The sequence below is a fragment of the Musa acuminata genome, chromosome BXJ1-6, assembly GCF_036884655.1.
Source record: "Musa acuminata AAA Group cultivar baxijiao chromosome BXJ1-6, Cavendish_Baxijiao_AAA, whole genome shotgun sequence".
Classification (NCBI taxonomy): Eukaryota; Viridiplantae; Streptophyta; class Magnoliopsida; order Zingiberales; family Musaceae; genus Musa; species Musa acuminata.
This window is the reverse complement of record NC_088332.1, coordinates 17,644,143-17,668,279: the sequence shown is the minus strand read 5'-3', so window position 1 is coordinate 17,668,279 and position 24,137 is coordinate 17,644,143. Positions and strand designations below refer to the sequence as shown.

The following is a 24,137-nucleotide window of genomic DNA, read 5'->3' as shown; positions in this document are numbered from 1 at the left end:
ACAAGGGAAGAGGAAATCAAAAGAATCATTGAAGTAGATACCCAGGACGAATTGATCGCATTCAAATCTAATACAAAGCTTTTGCGCCACACGCATCATTGTGGAAAGAGCACAACCAGCTGACCATCATTTTAATGCCAACGAGGCAACAAAATACACATGCCAGTATGTTGGAGTGCAAAACACAATACATCCTTCCATATAGTCTAACAGAGTGTTCAGAACACTACTAATATAGGCTGCACCACATGGTCTTTTCAGATAATACAAGATGACAGATGCTCTGAAGGATTCCTTTTGACACATTTGCTGCAAATTCTGATGATTGATAGTCCAATATCGCATGCAGAATTCTGCTTTTAAAGGTTAGGTGCCTCCGGTATGATGAATAGCAGCTGCTTGGTAGAAAGAAACCTTGTGCATCTGTCAGTACGTAGATAAGACCGAAATGATCGCTTTTCAGTGCCCTGTGCATTTTTAACGTAACCATCAACATGAAATGTGCTTTTGCCCTTCTGACAACCATATGCAAAGAATTCATGAGGAGATTAAGAGCTAAGGAAACATCAAATGTCTGAGGTTTATAGCACTTTCTCTTGCAATAGGAAGGCCGTAGTACTTGCTTGCACCACTCAAGTTACTTGATCCAGCGTCTTCATGATCATTTGTCCAAGTACTTTCTTCAAAGGATGGAGGTGAAGGCAGTCCCAATCGGAGCGACAAGTCCCATCCGGTTTTGGATGTTTCCATGTGGCTTGAATCACCTCTTGAGGCACCAATGGTGTTTCTGTTGCCAATAGGGCTCGCTGCAAAATGGATCTCAGCCTCACCAAGGGACTCAGCACAATGAGCAGTGCCAGTTGCTAAATGATGTCTTGGTTCCCGAGTAATTTGGAAAGGACACGAAACAACTGCAGCTTGATTGTCACTATAGTATAAAGGATATACTCCAGCCAGGTTCGGAGTGGTACAGTTTGCTAACGGACCAGACACCCTTTCTTGATAAGATGCAGGAGGCTTGGTGGCGATGGGACACCCACTCCTGTTGAAAATAGAGGAATTTGCATGCCCACGAGGTACATCAGAGTTGTTGAACTTGATCTCTGGGAAGCTGCTACAAGTCATGTGTGTGGGTTTAAACAAGGCAGTGTACCAGGATGGAAACTGTGAAGCAGAGTTTTGTGGGTTGCTAAGGCTAGGAGTTATCCCCAACATATAATCTAGGTTGGGTCTATTACTATCTGAGATTTTCACAGAGGTAGCTCTAACATCATGTGCTATGGGGCTGAGATAGCACCCTGGGTTGCTGCGATGCTGGCTCTTTGAAACTCTTCTGGGAACACAACCAAGATTCAGAGCCGCTGAGGCGAGGAACACAAAAACCAGGAAAATACATTATTATCATAATCTGCACAAATTGGAATAACAAAATAAAGCATTCTGTTGTGTTCTCATGTGTGTGCACGTGCACAAGTGTCCCACCATGCTGTGTCCACAGATTTCGATATCATGTATGTTCTCATGAATGACAGACAATGTGTTGTGTACAGCCCAGCATAAAAAAGAATAATGATAGTCTATTTAGGACCAACAATTAACAAAGAGATAATGGATACATAAGCAATCAATATGGGTTGAGAAATGGTACCTTCAATACAGGGCTGCAAGAGGTCTCCACTCTCAAGGGCGTCTTCCTTACGAATGATGGTGTCAATTGCATCATTAACTCGGTCCTGTAGTGTTTTGGAGTCCACATACTCCGCCTGAAATCCGCAACCAACCAAAAAGACACCAGCAAATATTATAATATCTAATTAGGATTATTTATGGTCTTGTAGATTTATTCACTGATATTTAAATGTCTTCTGATCGAGCCTTATTATTATTTTTCATTGAAAAAGAAGTGTTTTCTGATTTTACTTTGAAGTGCAATTTCATGAATGAGCGATTATAATTTCATGGTAAAATCGTAATCAGTGATATATGAGTATAAAGAGGATGGAGGGACAAGTATGAAGACAAATAAGAGGTAGATCCTTATCTGTAACATTTCAGTTCTCCTAAAATGAATGGAGCAATACCTTCCTTTTTTGCCTTTATTAAAAATGTAGGTAGCAGATGGTTGCAGATTGGAGAGTACAGACCTCGGAGTTGGCTTTGGAGTACATGATCTCCTCGGCCTTGAGAACGACGAACGGGAGCTTCTCCTGAAACTCTTTGTTCTTCCTGGTCGCAGGGCTGTGAACATCATTGGCCACTCTGAAAGGAAAGTAGTACAAGCACTAATGATCGTAATAACAAGAACAATGATGATGATGATAATGATCATGGTAATAAGCATGGCCATCGACAAACATCTACATCTGCTGTAGTTCATCAGAAGGTGGCCATGGCAAATAAATAGACACAAAAGTACTGATATATGCAAACATATCAACAATACAAAAAACATACATAACAGAGTCAGAGAAAAGAATTGGACCTAAAGATCTCTTGAAAGATGGAGCCTCGAATAGTTTGGTGCCTGTCGCTGTGCCAAGCACGCCTCACACACTCATAAGGCCTCGGCCCTGGCCTCGGCATCTTTAAACCTCCCTTTCTCTACTCTCTACCCCACCATCATTTAATCCAAAGTCAACTCCTGGGGAACAAGAAAACCTCATAAAATGTAGCACATACAAAAAGGGGTTGATTTTATACTTTAAATTCTTTTTTAAGTCAATAGCTTCTTATTGTGATACAGTGAGTGTTATCATATCCATGTTGCATCCCATAGAAAATACGACATTGTTGTAAGAAATCATGGGGTCTATAACCTCAGAAAACAAGAGCATCATTACATCAAAGTATCTAATAAGGTTATAAATGATTAACCCAACCTTTATCCTTATAAATGATGCTTCCATGGCATCTTTTACAACAAAAGTGATCATCATGCTTTACAGCTATTAGTTGTATTTCAAGAACAGGATAATAAAAACTACTAAATAACAGATTACTTGAGACGAACCTCACCAGTGTGTTTCTTATACTCTAAGCACTTCTCAATTTTCCTGGAGCAGCAAATAAACAATTCATGTTTTAAAATAAGGAATCTTCAGAAACGATTTATAATATTTTGTCAAAAGTTATCTCTGAAATGATTTCAGATACAGTGAAGCTGAACAAATAACCAAGTGTTGCTTTTGTTGAAGCCTTAAGGAAAATAAAAAATGAACATCAAACACAGTAGCCTAGGATCATTTATACTGCAGGTTTTAAGAGTAAATAAAAAACCAGATAGTAAGTTCATTGTTAACTTAAATTTTATCTCCCAGGTAGCAACATCACCAAATTGTTTAAATAAATAAATGATTCAACCCAAATATTTCAATGGTTCAGTGATATAAAAGAACTCCATCACATTGAGATAAAATGAAACATATGCATGTATGTGTACATCTTTGCTTCTGCTTTGTCAGAATAGATCATAGTCATTTTACATGTACATCGTCATGTACATGCACAAGGTCAGTTTATGGATCAATAAACTTCAATATTTAACAATATAGACAAAATTGGGTATTAAAAGACACAGATGTTGATGATACAACATAAAGGTCTGATTACTTATGTGCATGCACTTAAAGATATTCTTGTAAATGGATCTTAACTATATGTAGAGGCATATATTACTGTTCATTATTCTGTGTTGTGAAGGAGACCAATTATGCCTCACTACACGTGCGACAAAGAAGATCATACATTTTAAATTGCTAAAATACATATGCCCAATGACTGCATAACTATATCAAAATGCACAAAATTGTTAGAAAAACACCATAGAGTGCTTGTTTTTTGCCTACGAAGAAAAAGATATTTGCACATAATAATTTTAGCTTTCCTATCCTAATTCTTAAAGGTAGGGCCACCAGCTTACGTTCTCTAAGTGGCATGCACTTTCATTGCTTATAATAGACGAAAACCAACAAATCAATAAGAAAACCACACAAATGGATGGGAGGCAAAATATGAGATATATTAGCAAAACGAAAATACATATAGTGATATATCAATCCAAATACTTCATTGAATTCCAAGTATTTCATAATCAAGGAGCTTTAGTTATAACAACATTAAACTTGAATCACATAAAGTAAAATGCATTTAACTTGCTTCTATATCAAATATCAAATACAAACCTGATAAAACACACAGTGCATTTACCTAATAGTGTAATGCATACACTTGCTTATATGTATTCTTTGCCTAGTTATGAGATATCTTGCACAACGTATTATTGCATTATCATTGTTTAGTTTCCGTAAAATTTTCTACTCGGTCGCAACTTTCTGCTTCAAGTCAAACATAACAAATGGTTAGTACAAAAGAAGTCAAGTAACACAGAAATACTATCTGTCTCAAAATTTATTTTCTTATATTCAGAGCAGCTTTCACCGAACCTCATCTTTGATGGTAGAGCACGTTCCTTCCCTACTGAGAGATCTAACAATTGATCCCATCTTGCACAGGTATCTTCAGACCATTATGGTTTATGACACTTCTGTGGACCGAAGGCTTACACCTCTAGAATTAAAACAAATCAACACATCTTGAACAATGTTTGAGATGACTTTTTTTCCTATATAAGAAACTGATGACGTGCATTTGCACCTGCTAATATCTAAAGTCTTAATGGGCCTTGTACCCTACTTAAAAATGACCCTGCGGCTCTATGTTCTTTATTGTGAGGTTGGTGTCCCTTCTCAAAATTAAAGCTAAAAGACCTGGATTGTTGGGGTCAGGTCCTATAATACGACATAAGTGACCAATAGTTTATATATTTCTCTTTCAGGAACATGTGGTCATAGATGAAGGTCTTACAATGATCGATGAAGGGAGACAATTATTAACCAAATTTGTCTGTGATTTGGCCAAACATTTTCGCACTTTGGTTAATTAACGGAGACAATAGCAGATTCCGATGCCATCGCATCGATTCAAAAACCAGAAATGATGCAAAAACGAAAGAGGAAACAAAGACCATCCGAGACCTAGCGCTGGATCCCATCGTAACCCCCCCAACCCCCCCCACCCCAAGTAAACCCATGTCACTCCCCCTAAATGATATTCTTTTCGCCATCTTGCAGTGGTTCCCATCCCGAGCGAAAAGGAAAAGCAGCGAATCAGATCAAAGAAAAGAACAACCCTGTTGACCTGGAACAATTTCCTCTCCCTCTCCCTCTCTCTCTCAAACGAGGGATGAGGTTGGGAAGAGAACGAAGTTCTAACCTTCTTCCACGGAGGAGGAGCGGAAGGTCCTAGGGCACGCGTTCCAGCATTCGCCAAAACAACAGCAGTTATTGCTATCGTCGTCGTTCTTCGCACTTGTTAAAGAGGGCCGTGCCGGTGTCGATGGCGGAGGGCGCAGTGGGTGTGTGAGGAGACTGTGACAGAAGCAGCAGTGAATTCGCCGAGCCACTTTTCTACCCTTTTGTGGCGCAGCCTCGATCTACCATTCTCCATTACCCAGGCAAAGTAGGCATATGGCTGGCAAAAGTGGTTGGGAACCATTAATTAATTATGGGTGGGCTCCGCAGCGTAGCTTTGCGTACTTTCTCAGAGTGTTGAAGGACCGTGTATTCCTTACTACTCCCTTTGTAACCAATAGCTGAGTCTAATATGCCACTTATGATTTATACATGACATGGATGTCACATGCGCGCATCACGTACCATATAAACCCATCAAGATGTTGATGCGCAAGTAGGTATAACCATATCCGATAAGCTGTCCACGTGGTTGTCTGGATGACACATGAATAAAGCCTACGTAGTTGTTTACATATTATTGTATTAGAGCTTGGATCAATATTTTCATGTTCTAAACCACAGGTTTTAATGTCAAGCCGTCCTCTAAAGCGAGTATTATTATTAGAATTTGTATATTCATATATGGAGTGCGCAGAATAATCATGACCGTCGAAAAAAAATCAAAAGTAATCCTGATGACCATCAACGGATGGATCATGATCGTTGGTTACCTTCCGACGGTTGATATGATCGGGGATCGTCGGTGATGGTGAATCTGGTTTGAAGGTTGACTAAGGTCATCGAATATCGAATTTTCCCGCTGAAACACTTGCTCTTGGGTCTGGTCCTCCCTATAAAAGCCCACCTCCATGAACTCTCCCTGCCAAAAAGCTAGGGTTCCCGCGTGGGAGAGCACTAGCCATCTAACCGTCGCCTCGATTATGGCCTCTCCGTTCCTGTCGATCACGGACAGTACCACCTCGACCGTGGGCCATGAAGACGCTTTCCTAGGGTTCGTGGAGTACGCGAGGTCGATGATCTCGTCCGACGCCGAGGAGGATCCGGACGCCGGCGGCGGGGGAGACCCTCCTGTCCCTCCATGGAGCTGGGTCGTCTCAAAAATCCTCAAGTCCTGCATGGCGTACTCCAGCGGCGTCACCCCCGCCATCCTCCTCTCCGATCTCTTCCAGGTGGTCTCCTTTTCTTCCCTGGATCAAACCCTGCCCCTTTCTCGATTTTTGCCTGTTTCGGTTTATTTAGCGAATTTACCGTTTATTGTCTCTCTTTTTAGATAATTCGTTGAAGTTATTGATTGAAAATTAAGGGGAATAACAGGGTTTTGATTTGGAATTGGGTATCTGCTTGATAGGCGTGGAGCGAGCAGCATAGATACTTGGCTTCAAAGAAGAGGTTAGGATGGAAAACGCCATCGGAAAAGAGGCATAAAAGAACGAGGCTGCCACATACTGTCACCATTGATTCTATTTATGAGAAGAATTTCTTATCTCCAAGCAGTGTTATTGAAGCCGTTGTTATCGATGCCTTCCTTCTTCCAGGTGTGGAGATATATCAGTAGTCTTTTTTTGAGTGACATTATTCTGATCGCTCTCTGCCCTTGCATTTAATAAATTATTTTCCATGTTTCGTTTCACTTTGGTCTTGGCTAATTCTCTTCCTTCAAGTCAGTTCAGGGCTTACTGAATTTTTCTTCTTATTTGTAGGTTTTTGTCGGTATGCATGTTAAACATAAGTATTACTTCTCTACTTAAGCATGCTAGACATTCAGGTTTCTGGATCCTAATATTTTGCATCATCTTTTTCGTTTTTGCACACCCAGCTTAATGTTTGCACTTTGCACCATCTTTTTGCACCAACTATTAAAGCACATTTTACGTCATTGTCTAACTGCTGCCTACATTACTGCTTACATGCTATTCTATTTATGACCCTATTGCTTGATGAAATGTTGCAGACCTTTTTGTTAAAAAACAAAGTTGCTTCTGTCTTCAATTTTGATGGTTCTACACCATAGTATACTTTGGATTGGCTTGAACTTTGGCCTTGTTAACTTGGTTATCAGCATACCCACTACACTAACAAAACAGTTCTTTGATGTAATCAAATGATCCTTGTCTTTGATATGATGCAGACCTTACCATTGATGGTTGCTGTTACTCTTGTGATTTTATAGGCATACCTTTTTCTCAGGTACAAATATATACTTGCTTAGCTTGGGAAATCCATGGAGCTCATGCACCATTGATCTATATCTGCATCGCAGGTAAATATCTTTTGCAGCATGAAACTCTTACCTAATACTTCATAGGATATGAAACAAAAATTTGATCATCCAATGCATGAAAATTATTTCCAACTCAAGTAGGATTATGTGATATGAGGCCTCTCAATGAGTTCCCTGGCACCTTAGTATACTGAATTTTAAGGCTACTAAGGACTAAGTCCAAATAGAAAAAATCATCCACGTATGACACTATAGCATGTTAGACAAGTATGTAAAACTGTATGAGTGTAGTTATGTTTTGAAGTGTTGTAAGCAGATGAACAATTTAATGAAAGATTGGAGAGTACTAAGACTGAGTGGTCAATTCTTCTTCCTGATTCTATCCTGTTCGCATGTATGGTAAGGTGTTCATCTAAGTGGCAAAAATCAAAACAAAAGATTGAAGGATTGTGCCCATGTAACTTACACATATAGATTTGATTTATGCGAATAATGGAAGTACCTGTAGGGAAATCTAGGGGGCGACATTACATGCACAGCGGAAGAATAGAAAACAAAAATCTCCAAATTTTCTAAAAATATGTTCGTCATCGTATTAAGATTGATACATAAAATCTGTGAAACTGAAAATCACGCATGAGATAGTTGTGTTATCTAGGGAGATCGTGTATTCTTGAATCCCTGTAGATCTGTAAGAGAGGATGAAGAAGGTCAAGCATTCGTTTTTGATCCATATAGCAGGGCTGTGATGATATTCCTTGAATCGTTGCTCAAATCTTCATACTTATTATCTGAGGAGAAGAAAGGGAGAGGAGAATAAAAGGCGACAACTAAGAAACCTCTAGCCTATAGGTATTTGGTTTTCTCTTATTTATAGGGGCCCCTTGTCAACTTAATCATAATAGATTCTGTTCTATTTAGTATTGGATTTTCATTCAACTATCCAAGTCTCTTATATTAGTGGATCTTTATCCAATAATTTCTTATTAGCTCTTATTGGATTTCATCCATAGGATTTAATAATTTAGGGGCTTATTAGATATTCAATAAGATAGGGATTCCGACGGATATCTCATATTCGAACCTCTACTCGTCGTAATGTCTACCATATGTGTGTGACCCTCTAGGCTCAATATCGAACTGGTCGTGAGTTTTATTTATCAAAATTTCTTCTGGTTCAATAAATTATTATCTTCATAATAATTCACTCGATTCATAGACTGCGGACATACTAGGCTACTACGTCGTAGTCCTCAGACGATAAGGAGAATTCAATCTTTTGGACCTATTTGTCTTCAGTTACCGTGTACCTATAGTCTTTCATTCATCTAATATCTCAGAAATCATATATCGGACATGGTGGTGTCATACTTATATGGTTTTTCCACAAATCTCGCTCTAATCGGATTCTTACGGTGAACTCTTTCTCTCTCAATCCGAATGACCCTGGCTAGGGATTTGTCTAAGTAAGAACACATGAGATATTTTTCTCATGATACTGAGAGTGGATGATCATCTATCGACACTCAATAGTCATCGTAAGGTTGGCTACCACTCTCGATGATCGGTTATGTTAAATATGGAACTTCTAAGCCTATAAATTCGATATAAAAGAATGTAATACTAATACAAGACATCCTTGGTGTCTCAAGTCTAAGGACTAGGTACACCACGAGGACAACAAAATCGTTGTCTGATAATGAGATATCATTAATCATTTAGTATTCTATGAGCGGATTAATCAGTGAACTCATTCTTCAATAAGCATCTGTATTGTAGCCCTAGTGTCCCCACACAAGTAGTTATGAGACCAGCTACCTCCATCATATGAACGGGTATATAGCATATTAGTTTTTTCGATTATCTAGATGTTTCTTTTAAATAGCTTATTATCAAGATTATTTAAGATCTGTGTTTAAAGGTGAATCGTGTTGAATCTCGGATTTTGATAATGAAATCAATTGGTAAATTGTTTGATCCAATCTATATGTTGAGAAAAATGTGTAAAATTAACTATGATAGCGATCAAGGCATAAAGGAAAACGAAGTGTCGGAGTCAAGATCGAGAATTCGTTGGGAGTTTGAGAGTTCGTCAGGAGTTCGGAGGTTCGTCGAAAGTGCCACCGGAATTGGCCGAGAAGTCCAGGAGCTTGTCAAAGAAGCTCGTCGGAACTCCACAAGAAGATCATCGTGAAGTCCAAGTGTTTGTTGGGAGTTCGTTGGAAGATCGTCGGAAGCTCGCCGGAAGAAACCTAGACTTATCGAACTTGTTTTGTTTAATGTATGTCTTAAAAATTGAAGTTAGTACATAATTAGGGTTAGGATTGGGAGGTAATCTCATTAACTCAGTTAGGGGCCAACTGGGCCCAAAACAGAGCTAAGTTGAGCTGGGCCCAAAACAGGGTTGAGTTGAGCCGGATGGAAGGCCCACTCAGCCACTTGGAGTCTTGCCAAACGGTGGCACCGCCCAGGGTAAGCAGTGAAACTGCCTGAGGCTCAGCCTCCCAAAAGGTCTGGGCGGTGGTATCGCCTAGTGTTAGAGTGTCAGGCGGTAATATCGTCCAATAATGGCGGTGGTATCGCCAGTACCCCAAAAACCAGAGATGTGACACTTTTTTGCTTTAATTTTGAAGCCAATTGAGGGCTATAAATACCCCTTACTTCTCAACTGGTAAAGCATAGAGAAGTGATAAGAACTGAATCGAAACTATAGTGAAATAGCTTGCAAAAGTTAAGATTTCACCTCTATCATTTATAAGTATGAAAGTTTATAAAATGAGAGTGAGCCACTTGTGAAAGTTCTGTAAATCAGTGATTGATCTTTGCCCTTTAAGAAAGATCAATAGTGGAAACTAGTGACCTCATTGTCGTTGCTCACAAAAGTTGCCTCTGTCGCTGCTCGCCGCTGTTGCTGCTCGCAAACGCTGTCGCTGCTCGCAAGCGCTGCCGCTGTCGCCACTCGTGCCTCCCGTTGCTCGCCGCTCCCGCTCCTGCTCCTGCTCTTGCTGTCGCTGCTCGCCGTCGTCGTTGCTCGTAAACGCTGCCGCTATCGTCGCTCGCGCCTCCCGCTGCTCGTCGCTCTTGCTCCCGCTCTCGCTGCTCGCCACTGTTGCCGCTCGCCGCTGCCGCTGTCGCCGCTGCCTCCTTACACTCTGTTGTCGCTGCCACTTCCTCTTTTCTCAATCAGCAGGCTCAGCACCCCCTTACACTTCCTTCTTCTCCTTCTGTTAACAGTATACAGTATACTGTATATTGTTAATATTGTTAGGTTTATTTGAAATTATAATTTTTCAATACTATTAATAGATTTTCTTAATTTAATAGCATATTTTAATTTAAAATTTTAAATAATTATATTTATTAATTATATTATATATTTTTATATTTTAGCGCCTCGCTTCTCTCGGGCGAGCACCTAGCGCCTCGGGCGTTTTTGGACCTTGGCGCCTTTTAGCGCCTAGGGCTTTTTAAATTATTGATTTATAAGCCCCAATGGCTTTAAAAGTTGGAGCCAAAAAATTTAAATCCTTGGATTTCGAGATGCTGGCGGTACCACCGTCATTAATGGGCGGTACCACCGCTTGACAGAGCTCGGAGACCGAGCTCTGGCGATACCATCGCCTGACAGGGGCGGTACCATTGCTGGTAGCATTGATTGCTAGCGGTACCACCGCCCAAACCACCTAAGAGATTGGGTCTCCCAATTCAGTTGGCCCCTAATTAAGTTAGTGGGATTACCTCCCAATCCTAACTCAATTTACGGACTAACTACAATAATTAAGACAATTGACAAAGCATTCTTGTTCCGGTACGTCAATTGCTCTTCCGGCAAGCTTCCGGCGATCTTCCGGCAAGCTCCTGGACTTTATGGCGATCTTCTTGGCGAGTTTCGACGAGCTTCTTTGGCAAGTTCTTGGACCTCTTGGTTGGTTTTGGTAGAACTTCCGACGAACTGTTGAACTCCCAACGAGATCTCAATCTTGACTTCGGCACAACACCTACTTTATGTCTTACTGTTATCGGAGTTAATCCTGTACGTTTTTCTCAACATATAGATTATATCAAACAATCTATAATTGATTTCATCATCAAGATCCTAGATTCAATAGTACTAAGCCACTACGCCGCAGTACCTAGATGATACAGGGGAATCTGATCCTTTGGACCTATTTGTCCTCAGTTACCGTGTATCTATAGTCCCTCATCCGTCTAATATCATAAAGATCGTATATCGGGCATGGTATTATCAGACCTATATAGTTTTTACTCGAGTCTCGCTCTAATCGGATTCTTCCGGAGAACTCTCTCTCTCTCTTTCTTAATCTGAATGACCCTGGTCAGGGATTTGTTTGAGTAAGAATACATGAGATATTCCTCTCATGACACCGAAAGTGGATGATCCTCTATTGACACTCAATAGTCCTTGTATAGTTGGCTATTACTTTCGATGATCGATTGTGCTAGATCTGGGACTTCTAGGCCTATATGTCTAGTATCAAAAAATGAAGTACTCATACAAGACATCCTTGGTGTCTCAAGTCTAAGGACCAGGTACACCACTGGGATAACGAAATTTCTATCTGACAATAAGGTATCATTAACCATCCAACATTTCATGAGCGGATCTATCAGTGAACCCATTCTTCAATGAGCACCTACACTGTAGCCCTAGTGTCCTCACACGAGCAACAATGAGATCAACTACCTTCATCATATGGACGAGTATACAGCACACCAGTCTATCGGGTTATCTCAATGTCCCTCTTGAGTAACCTATGACCGGAATTATTTAGGGCTTATGTTTAAAGGCAAATCGATCTTATTATTATGATTTCATCATGATTCAATTCTCATTGCACAGATTCATGAACATTACAATATATGTATGCATATATGCAACAAGTGATATAAAGTGATAAAATACCAAATAAAATAATAAAAAAAGAGTACGTGTCATATCACATGTGTTATCACTCATGTGATTGGCTTGCAGGGCACTTATAACTAGCAGTACCATCATGACACATTATTAAAACAACCATTGTTTCTTGAATGCTGATTGGTACAACCTTTGTTCATTCTGAAGCGTACCAATGGTGCTTTATTTGAAAGATTGTTGGAGGCCAATATGGTCCTATTCTAAAGTGAGGTGCAGATATTTAGAGTGTGAACATTTAGAATTACATTGTTTTTTTCTACTTATCCAATGTACAGTTTGGCATGGGTTATGTTCAATTTTATTTTGTCCTCGGATCTTGTATGCATTTGTAGCCTGAATGGATTAGCGTGGCTGATCCAGCATGTAGGATTGCAAAATATGCTTGAAACTAGAATTTATTACCACAGATTTTGATAAATGTTTATTTTCTCATGTTTTTCTCCTCTCTGTTGGGTTAAAATCTTGTTTCATAACATTATGTTGCTTTGTACATACAACAATTGTTGTGGCAGATACTATGATTTGCTGGACTTCCAGATTCTGAAGAAAGGACGTGAGGTCTACCTGACCGGATGTTGTCTTCGTACGGCAATGGAAGGATCTGGTCAACCGCGTCTTTTGCCAACAGAATACCTGGTTGTTTTGTTAGATGAGGTAATCTTTATATGTTTACGCATTAAAAAATCAATGATTTGGTACTTTTTAATTTTTTATTAAATTACTAATGATTTTAATTAGTAGCTACATATTAAACTGTGATGACAGCCTTTTAGGATTGTGTTAAAGATAATAGGACAAATATATTTTAAATAAAACGTTGATTAGAAAATTCTCTCTGAAAATGTGCAAGCACCATCCTCACATGAATTCCCATTCTCTTTTGAATGGATTTTTGAGAAAACCAGCCAAAAATGATTTGGTTCCTTTTCAGAAGGCAGTCATGGAGAAAACTATTGAATTGGTTTACCACTGAAGCAACAGCATAACATATGAAAAAGGTTAGAGAAGAAGGACGTTGACACTTGCAGGAGAGACAGTGAGAACATGACTGCTCATATAGGCCAAAATTTTCAATATATACAAATTCACATGTTTATTGCATCTTGTATTGATCCATTAAGAAAATATAAAGGGTTGATGATAAAAAGCTTACAACCAAATAACATGGACATGAACCTCCTTCATAACATGGACATGCAAACTCCTTCACGGTGACCCATTAGTCTATGATCCATGAGTGAATGTGATGTTGAAGATAAGGTAAGTTGTATTAATACGAAATTTTGAATGTTCTCCAATGCTATAGAGGCACTACGTGCTCCATGTTAGTGTCATTTCTACATGAACTTAGTGCCATCGCATCAATTGTTCCTTGTTGATGTTTTACTGTGCATGAAACATTTACATGATTGATTTTTTATAATGAAGTGGGAATTGGAGTTGCATATCCAGTAGTATGCAAGTCTCTGGGAGGTTAAGTGAAACTTTTATATTACTACTGTGGCATTTATAAAATTGGTCCAAATTATGGGGAAAAAGTATACTTTCTCTTAATATGATGTGAAATGTAGGCTACTAGTAGATTAGTTTTAGTGCTAAAATTAGTCTATTCTTTTTTAAAAAAGATTTCCCTTTTCACTTTTGCTGACTATTCCAAATGTCATAGGACCAAGATGAAGATGCAGTTTTGCTGGGTGCACAATTTTGTTCAGACTCTTTCTCATCGATTTCAGTTGATGCAGTCAAGAATGGTGTTACATATTCTTTATATGCAAGGCAAGATCACTTTGATCACATACAACATTTTTTAGAAAACTTTGATAAGTACACCTCTTAGCTGCATAAGGAAATATGTCTACATAAATCAAGAGCATATTGTTTCTAATGAAGTCTTCTTTCTTTTCTCTCGTATGACTATTTAAATCAAGCTAACTTGTATAACAATAAAAGCTATACATCTTTGGGTATGCATACCATTTTGAATTATTTTTTCTTATCCACTATTGAGGCTATACTTCTCCCTTTTTTTTATCGTCCAAAGGGTAAATGGTGAAGATAGGATTCGGTCCCAAGACCTTGCTTATAACAGTTAAAGCCCTTACTGACATCTTCGAGGCTAAACTTCTACTGGTTGTGAATGAAAATATTTTTTTATTCATCTAGTAATCATACACATCCATCTCAATGTTGTCATCTCAGCTATGCCAACGTTTTGTATATGTTTTTCATCGTTTACCAACACTCTGATCCTTAAACATAGCAACCTTATGACTGTCTTATAAAGGGCACACGATAATCACACAAGATGTCGATGTCCCTCTTTTCTTTAACTGCTCTTCATTAGTCTCTTGTTTTCGTTGATAATAAATCCAAGATTTGCTGAGCTTTGATTTAAGGTATGTTTTATACATGCATCTCATATACACACTGACTTCGTTTCATAAATATTACATGTTAAATATTCGGTCTTAGTCCTAGTTATTTAAAGTTCTTCAATTTTTTAAGATTTAACTCCATAGCTTAAGTTAAAATTAATCCCAACTAAATTTTAATAAATCAAAACAATATTCTCAGCAAATGACGTATGCCGTAGGGATTATAACTTGTTTATGCTTGAAAAGTTTGTTCATTTTTAAGTTTAAAAGGGGCCTAAATGAAAAAGAAGCTATAAGTTCTCATATCTCAATGAAATTGTTGAATTGGTGTTTTAACAATTGCCTATGTTTGAGACTAATATACAAGTCATATGTGAAAAATGTAGTGGCTGATGAAACTAAATGTGCACATCAGTCAAATGAATCTCACTTGGTGGTTTTTGTCACAATTCATGTAATTAAAGTTTTGAGTTTGAATCCTATATTGGCCCCTTTTAGCTTGGGATGCAATATTGAACTCATGTAGTTCAAACATGCTATTTGCATTCCATAAGCATTGTTGAACTTGTAATGGATTAGAGTAGGTTTAACTATTCTCGATCAGAAGTTCAGATTTTTAAGCAACCTGAATTGCTTGCCATCATAACTGGAACATTGTAACTCATGTAACAAAAATCGTAAAAAATGATATTATACATGTGACAACCTAGTAGTGTAAAATATTGATTGTTGTCAGATGATTGAGTAATTGAACTTTTGACATGATATGACTCTTTCTATCTAGACTTGAATTAAAGGAAGGAAAAGGGTTTTCCTAGGAAAGAGCATTAGAGAAGTTATTAAATTATTAATCTTAATAGCAGAATAATTTTCTTAATTTATACCAGTAATTTAAATAGGCGAAGCTCGGCGAAGCTCGAGTACCTTGTGTGTGCACCAGGCGGTGTGTTTCAATGAGGCGCCACCTGGGCACTCGCCCAAACATAGGCATTGGGCACTTCGGGCAAGCGCTCGATTCAATTAGGCGAACCGAACCGGTTTAAGGCTGGTTCGTTTCGTAGTTTCTTACCTCCAAAGCCACTCTTCATGCTCGCGCGACCCCGAGGAACCCTAGCGCTGCTTTTGCCTCCGCCATCGATGCTTTTTGTCGTTTCCTTCACCGTAGACGCAACGGACCAAGCCTTCCTTTGTTGTCGATGGATGAGTCCGACGGCCCCCGTAGCTTCCTTCCGCTATCGCTTCCTTCAACTATCGAGGGAGAGGATTGTTGGTTCCTCCGCCATTGATGGACACCCTTTGGAGCTTCCGTCGCTGTCGCTACTATTGTCCATAGCTTTCGCCACTGTCGTTACTACTGTCCATAGCTTCCGCCGGTGCCATTGTTACTATTCGCAGCTTTTTCCGTTGTCATTGCTACTGTTCGCAACTTTTGTCGTTGTCGCTACTGTTGTCCACAACTTCCACTGCTACCGCAACTATCTTAAACTAATCCTTCGCCGTTGTTGCTGTCTCCCTTTGTTACTGTTAACATTTTTTTCTCCCCCCTCTAACTTTAAGTTAATATTACTATTAATAGTATATTTTAAATTTAATATCATATTTTTAATTTAAATAATTATATTTTTAGTTATATTATATATTTTTTATAATTTAATATTTCAGAGAATATTTTTTTTTCTCCCCCTCTAACTTAAGTAATATATTGTTAACAGTATATTTTTAATTTAATGTCATATTTTTATTTAAATAATTATATTTTTAATTATATTATATTTTTTATATTTTAATATTTCAGAGAATATTTTTTCTCTCCCTTTAACTTAAGTAATATATTGTTAATATCAAGGTCTGTCGTACCGAGTCGTACCGCCTGGTACGGGCGGTACGTATCGGTCCGACAGGTTGTCGGTACGCGGACCGACTGTTACCGGTCCGAGAGTACCGTAGCACTGTAGCAGTGCTACAGTACTCGGTACACCTGGGTGTATCGCTCGGTATACCGTACCGTACCGGTACCGAGCCCAGATCGAAATACCGGTACGGTACGATATTGCGAACCTTGGTTAATAGTATATTTTTTAATTTAATATCATATTTTTATTGAAATAATTATATTTTTAATTATACTATATATTTTTTATATTTTAATATTTCATAACGCTTCGTTTTGCTCGGGCGAACGTTTAATGTCTCGGGCGTTTTGGGACCTTGGCACCTTTTGACGCTTAGCGTTTTTTAAATCATTGATTTATGTTATGCTTGTTTTGGGAATCAAGAGTAATTGTTAGATTAAAAATTGGACTCTTTTGACTCCTTAAAATTACTAAAATTAATTATTGAAATGTCTGATAATAAAAGAAATTTTATTTTTTTCTTAATCTATCCATGGGCTCTTGTTGCTGTTGGAAACTGTCTTCAAAATCTTCCAATGTAGTTCAGATACTCTCTTTGTTAAATGGTAATCCAAATGCCCATTTGAGGCTCCAAATTGGCTTCCTGGGCTCCATGCAAGGCCTATCCAGCTTGAGCTAAGGCCTGTTACATCTTGCAGTTGTAAATAGGGCTGATCAGCTCTCTGATAAGGCCAGCTGTATTTCCACTTGGTTGGCTTGGGTGGAGGTCCAGTCCAGTTCTGATCATTTGATAACAACCTTGTAAAATTATGTGTTACTACAAGACTGATTAGAATTTAAATAGATATAGCATAGTTACAGACTACCGACTCGGAGTGTCCATTGAAGTTTTGAAGTCGTACCAAGTGCTTCCAGCATTGATGGAGACTTGAAGTTTGGGTTAACCAGATACATTCAGTGCTTTTTTATGGGGTTCTTATTGTTTCTGAAAGGCCATTGGAGTTTGTTCTGTATGCTATAATGCTCGTATACTAGAGAAAGCTTTTTTATTTTCATTTGTTCAATAAATACTGCAAAAGCATAATAAGGACAATCCACCATTTAATGCCATAAAGTATTATATTATGCATCTCTCTTTCTTCTTCCATTTCAGGATCGAATCAATTGAATTGTTGGAAGCTTTTAGGGGTGTAGAGAGGAAAGCAATCATTTTAGTTGATAGTGATGGCTCCAAGTTAAAGTTTGTTTTATGGGGTGAACAAATTCTCCTTGCTAATCTCTTTAGGTACATAGTTCACTAAATATGGAAGTAATTGTTTGCTTCACCTTTAAATTTTACTGATGTTTTTCTTTTTTCAATTTGTCAGTTTGGGAAGTATGCTTGCTTTAGACAGACCTTTCATTGCACATGTTGACAATAATAATGTGGGCAGTCAAGAATTATGTTTGGAATTTGGAAGTGCCACACGGATATACATGGTGCCATTTACTCAACAAGAGGAAGAAGTAGGTTCTACATATTGAATCTGCCAGTGGGTTTCCTTTCTTGCTTAATTTTGATCTTTATTGTTTACATTCTACTAGGTACTTCTTTCCTCCACACAAACGAGGAGTCCAGGATCAAGATTTTCAAACACTTTAGACCAAAGCCAGGGCCTAAAGATATCACAAATTATGCTACCACTAGATTCACAAGGATCAGTTGACTTCAAGAACTATCCATTCCAAGTATGTCTCCCATTTCTTTCCTCTTAATAGTTAAGATATATGTTTTTATACCCATGATTATGGTGTCAATAACAACTTACATGCACCTTGATATGTAAAATTTCAGTGGATTACTATCATGGTGTAAGGGTCGCAATGTAACTCCAAAGTTATCATGCATACACAATTATGTTCAATGCATACTATACCAGGACAACGCAGGCAGTCTAGTGCACATCAGTTATATCTCATATAGGCCTTGCCATGTTCTTGGCACACACCAGCACTGGCATGCTACCATGCTAGCTTTCAGCCTGCATAGTTGGGCTTGTGAGGCTGTCTTGAATTTTAGCAATTTCAGGTTTTCTAAATTAATAGTGTAACTTTCTAGCAATCATCAACTTCCAATGTCATAGATTATGTTAGATACACTAATAGGCTAATTACAGAACAGCTGATGGATCATTGTGCTCCTTAACTATTTATAGATGCAAATACTTATCTTTTTCTATGGCACGAGGTTTTATACATCTCCTGTTGCTTATATTGTATTAAATTTAGTTAAACCTATATGTTGCCATCAACCTACTTTTTCATCGTCCAGGCATATTTAGTTAGCTGTCATGCCCTTCAAACTGCTGAAATGTGGGCAACAGTTATATAATTGGCATAACTTAGATATTTCACTGAATCAAGTTATCTCCATTGTTTTATGGTATGTTTCTTAAGTAGGCCAATTATCTTGATTCACCTAACAGGCCAATTGTATTGTCTTTATACTTTTCTGTATATTCTAGTGATGAGAGATAGATGAAGATCTAAAAAGATCTTAATAGAAATTATAAATAAAAATTTAAGTACTCTAAACTTAACTCAACATATGATTTTTTACAAATCTCAATGCTGTCAAAAGATTCATGTAGTCGATTTCAAATAGTTGGGACTTACGGTTTTGTTGTTACTGTGATGGATTCTAGTGATGAAACTTTCTATGAACAGAAGATGACTGCAGCAGTAGTACATCAAGATGAAGATTATGTATTTTTACATCCTTAATCTCATAACCAACTCCTTTTTCCAAAAAGAGAAGTAAAATATTTTTACAGAGAACTTAAGAAATGAATGGACCTTTAGCAGTGCTAAAAAACAATGCTTTAAATCAAGTATTGAAATGTATTTAATGTTCTGCTAGGAAATACTGGTTTTAACGAACACTTAATCATGGATCTTTTAGCTCATGATCAGCTTATTAATGTAAACATCACTTTTGTGTGTTTATTACATCAGTCTGTTGGATCTCAAACTGTTAAGAGAACAAAATTTTTCTTTACCTTTCAGTCTGAGATACTATATCTCATGATTTGTCTTATCGGTTCGTACCGATGTATCATCCGGCCATCGATACGATATGTACCGACATATCAATCCATGGTATGGTGGATCGTACTGATAGACCGCAATGTATCGCCCATATCGGTCTCCTATAGGACTAGTACGTATCGCTTATACTAGGCAGTACGTCGTGGTACGACGAACCTTGTTATATCTAAGATGTCCACATTTTTTGTGTGCATTAGAAATTTCATTTTTTTATCAGTCTCATTGTGGACTCTTGCAGCTACATGTGGCTGACCTCCGTGACAAAATGACTGGAGTCAGTCTGTATGGTGTTGTTACAAATATTGACAAGGAGAAAAACAACTCACACACTGTCTATTATGTGAGAATTGAAGATACAACAGGAGCTGTTGTGGCAAAACTACACTTTGTTAGATATTGGTAAGATTCAATAGCTAGCAAATTTCTTGTTTATCACAACATAGTTGCTGTTTTTTTTTTTTTTTTGCTTTGGTATCTTGTTTATCAAAACATACTAAGAGTTTGCTTTCCATATAAATTTTAGTCTGAAGGTTACTGTCTTATAATGCTTAAATGAAGTCTGAAAAATCTGCTCATGGTTAAAACTAATGAACCTAGAATGAAATTTTTATGATCTTGATTTTTATTAAGAAGACATGCTCATGTTTTTCAGGTCACTAGGAAGACTGGGAATTGGCCACTCAGTATTCATCTCAGGGTTGACTTGTTCCATGACAACTGGAAAGTTGTGAGCAGCCTGTATATGTCTTTATCATTCTGTTATTACTATGCAACTTAAATAGTATCTATGCAAGGTTAAATGATACTTGATGATGCTTATCTCAAACATCATATCTAGAATTAAGCACCATCTTCTATTAATAGTCTGCTTTTAGTCAATTACTGTATCTTATACCATATGGATTTAAGGTCTGTTTGCTGATTTTCAGGCTTGAAGTATCATGGTTTGAGAAGGAGACTGGAACTTGTTTATTCAACCAAAGCTGCTTGCCAGCATTGTTGAATTCATCATGCCTACACAAGTTATCTCATTTATCTGATATCTCCAAATTGATGAAAAAGACACATGTAATGTTTTCTTAGAACCATTTCTTTTTCAACTTTTAGACCAAGTTTTCTCTCCACATTATTCCTTTTTTGGGGTTTACAAGAGTAGTTGATAAAATCTATGCAACAATATGTCTTATGGAGGCTAATTGAAAAGTTTGTTTTCATTAGAGATGAGCTGGTCTATGCCATGAGTGGCTTGACTGCAGTGTATATATGGTAGTAGTACATATATAGTAGTAGCAGCATATATATAGTAGTACTAGACTACTAGTACTATATATATTCACACATAATTAAGGATGTTACTCCATGTGTAGCTACATTGTCAGATTATATATACATATTTGCAAAGTTATAAATGAAAATTATTCTGTCTGGTGTTTGAATTGGATTCTACTGCTAATTGGTATTTTATTGACAGATATGCCGAGTTTGTGTTGTCAGTATCGAACATCATGATGTCTGCTTAGTGAAATCTCATGTCATTTGTGGCCGTCCTGTGAAAGAGAGGTCAGATGGATCATTTCATTGCAGTTTTTGTAATTCCAATTGTGATGGTGAAGTTCTCGATAGCTTTCAGTTGAAGGTGACCCTTGCAGATGAGAGCAATCAGATGTTTGCATGGTGCACTGGACAAACTGCTACAGAGTTGCTGCAAATAACCCCAGATGAATTTCTTCATCTACCTGTGGTAAGTTTCCAATAATAGTTCAGCAAAAATTGACTTTGTGTGGCTGAAACATATATAAAAAATATATTTGTGTCTTTGTTAAAATAAATATGGAACATATATAAAGAGAGCAAATTTAGGAACTACATTGTTAAAATAAATGTAGAACAAAGGTCATTTTTCTGGATTTTAGTTGCTATCTACAGTTTTGTATATAACCTAATGAAATTCTATGAGCTGACTGGATGAAGCCTTGGATTTGATTTCTAGCTTCAACCTTTCAGTTCCTCATAATTAAAAACAACGGGAAATGTGTGAATTGTCTTATTACCAAAGAAGGCCTCGTTATTTGAGCATTATACATTCATATAGCTGGTTCACTGAGATTTTAATAGCACCTCTCCAACTTTGATTGTCAACATGTTGCCCTTCCTCCAACCACCAGTTCCAAAGAAATAAGGGTGAAATTTTATTCTACATAGACGTAGAGAAATATCTAGTTTCACTAGAAGATTGTATAAATGTCGTACATAGATGTAGAGAAATATCTACAACCACAGTGCCTGTCGTACATTCAAAATGTATAAATGTAACTTGTAATAATCTATGCTCGTTTTTATCACACACCACTCATCATCTGCATTGGGATTTAGGGTTGAAATTTGTGTTATTTTCAATGTTTAGGTTGAACAAGCAATGTATCTTTGTACACTGAGAACGGAGAGGTATATTGTCGCTGTAGTAAATTGCAAAAGGAGCACCAACCGATCTTCTATGAACCTGGAAGATGACCCAGTCTTTGAGGTTGCGCGAGCTCAAAAATGTGAATAAGATGTTGCTGGTGCTGGTGATGGGCTACTTACTACTGATGACAGAGCAGATAGAATTGTCATCATTCTTTACCAAGTGCAGGCACGGCATGGTTCTCCGGTGAGTTTGATGTTTCAGTTGTCAGTGGTTTGGTCACCCTGACTGAAGTTTCTACTGTTCCGAGCACCGTACTCTGGAGTTTACATCTCTAGTGCTCGGGCTATCAGTCAGGTAGGTCTAAGCAAATTCTAAGCGGAGTTGATGATGTAGCTGAAAGAGTTTGTGGATTCAACCAATCGGCAAGGTAATTCATGTGGCACCACGGGTTGGTGATTTCCTGTCGGGACGGAGGTTATTTGTTGAATCATACAGTTTAGGATAGTGAAGCCCCTTTTGCCACATTGAAGTTGCTGGTCGATGCTTTGAAGCCCCTTATAAATGCCGATCACAAGGCATTGCGACCTAAGAATGCTTTGCCCATGCGGAAGGAAGACTTACCGTTCAATTTTCTTGTGTTTATTATATAAACAAGAATTGTTTATATCACATTTGATTTTATATAAACCGTTCAATATTCCTTGTTGGGTCAAAGTGGCTCCACTTTGACCTATTCGATGTTTATTTTTCCCTGCCGTATTTGTTAGTTTTGATAGGGACAGCAAAGGGATGATCCAACACAGTTTTCATGTTGTTGATGGATTCCTAGTCGTAAAATACTTCTTCCCGTATGCCACGTACAAGGGCAGCAGTGTGCATCATGCACTATGGCTTTTTAGCCTCGTTTACAAAACTCTTTAACCTCTTTTGTAGAACGGAGAGTTGCTTATTTTGCAGTTTTCTCTCGACTCTCCACGCTAAATTCTTTCTTGAATCGGGGGGCTAACTACTATCTTTTAGACTCCGGTATCTAATATACCTACTAAAATTGCCCAAGCACGCGAAGGAAAGATTTGATCGGCTCCATTCATTTTCTAGATGGACAAAAAAAAAGATTTGCGGTGCATGATTGTTTTGCTCGTGGTTGTTGCTTTTCCTGTTACTGAAATTTCGAAAAATGTTTTTTCTGTATAGCGTATACTTCACAGACGGCTACGCCAGTTCTTGTTGAGTTGCCATTGACTTCATAATGAATGGATCATGTTCTCTTCAATGAAATGGGTTTTACTTTCATGACTGTCCTCTAATCTCGAAATTTGAGTTGAAATAGAAGCAATGTTTCGAGAAGCAGCTAATCTGGAATCCATATATCTCGAAAGAATTCACATGAACTATATTTAGCTACTTTTTTCATTTATTATGATCACATAAAAGATGGGAATGATCAATCGTCGGGGGAAAGGGTTGGCAAGGCACGTATAAAATCTACTCTTGATTTCAAAAATAGGCCGCGTAAGAATTTTAAATTGAAAATCTACTTTGCATGTTTATATACAATACAATAAATGACGTGCTTACAAGACTGTCATCACCATTAATATTACCATCATAATATATTATGAGTATATTATGATCGATAGTGCGCTAGACAGATCCGATGGTCAACTTCAAGCTTAATGACGAACGTCGTGTCTTTATGGCCGTAGGATTAGAAGGTCTAGATCGTAGTAAAGCGCTCATTGGCACTCCTCTTTCTCGTCTGACTGTCACGACGAAAACGAATTCTACTCTCCTCATGATCCACAACACTCAAGATATAAATATTCGAAACGAAGAAAAAAATATTATAATTGAAAGAGAATAAGATAAAGTAGTATTAAATATAAGGCAAAACCTGTTTATAGAATCTAATAATAATTAGGTCATATCTCATGTCACTTATA

At 37.8% G+C, this 24,137-nt stretch overlaps 2 protein-coding genes across 5 annotated transcripts; one reads left to right on the top strand and one right to left on the bottom strand.

The window, feature by feature from the left end:
• Positions 1–11: 11 nt before the first annotated feature.
• On the bottom strand, positions 12–5,511 carry LOC135676563 (uncharacterized). Of its 3 annotated transcripts, none has more exons than XM_065187890.1 (6): positions 5,272–5,478; positions 3,011–3,053; positions 2,483–2,641; positions 2,145–2,259; positions 1,649–1,763; positions 12–1,361 (listed from the first exon to the last, which is right to left on the bottom strand). In XM_065187890.1, the coding sequence occupies exons 3-6, from the start codon at positions 2,581–2,583 to the stop codon at positions 556–558; spliced, it is 1,137 nt and encodes a 378-aa protein (XP_065043962.1). In that variant the 5' UTR covers positions 2,584–2,641; positions 3,011–3,053; positions 5,272–5,478; the 3' UTR covers positions 12–555. The 3 variants fall into 3 exon arrangements, with proteins under 3 accessions (XP_065043962.1, XP_065043963.1, XP_065043961.1); XM_065187891.1 differs by having other exon boundaries at positions 3,016–3,053; XM_065187889.1 differs by lacking the exon at positions 3,011–3,053 and having other exon boundaries at positions 5,272–5,511.
• Positions 5,512–6,156: 645 nt separating this feature from the next.
• On the top strand, positions 6,157–22,932 carry LOC103988585 (uncharacterized). 2 transcript variants are annotated; one of them, XR_010514335.1, is made up of 14 exons: positions 6,157–6,481; positions 6,661–6,847; positions 7,500–7,572; positions 12,985–13,126; positions 14,139–14,248; positions 17,854–17,985; positions 18,068–18,206; positions 18,285–18,428; positions 20,026–20,186; positions 20,440–20,514; positions 20,717–20,855; positions 21,259–21,347; positions 21,418–21,528; positions 22,192–22,209. XR_010514335.1 is itself a non-coding variant. In XM_009407168.3 (13 exons), the coding sequence occupies exons 1-13, from the start codon at positions 6,161–6,163 to the stop codon at positions 22,336–22,338; spliced, it is 2,040 nt and encodes a 679-aa protein (XP_009405443.2). In that variant the 5' UTR covers positions 6,159–6,160; the 3' UTR covers positions 22,339–22,932. The 2 variants fall into 2 exon arrangements, 1 of the variants encoding a protein (XP_009405443.2); XM_009407168.3 differs by having other exon boundaries at positions 6,159–6,481; positions 21,259–21,528; positions 22,192–22,932.
• Positions 22,933–24,137: the final 1,205 nt, after the last annotated feature.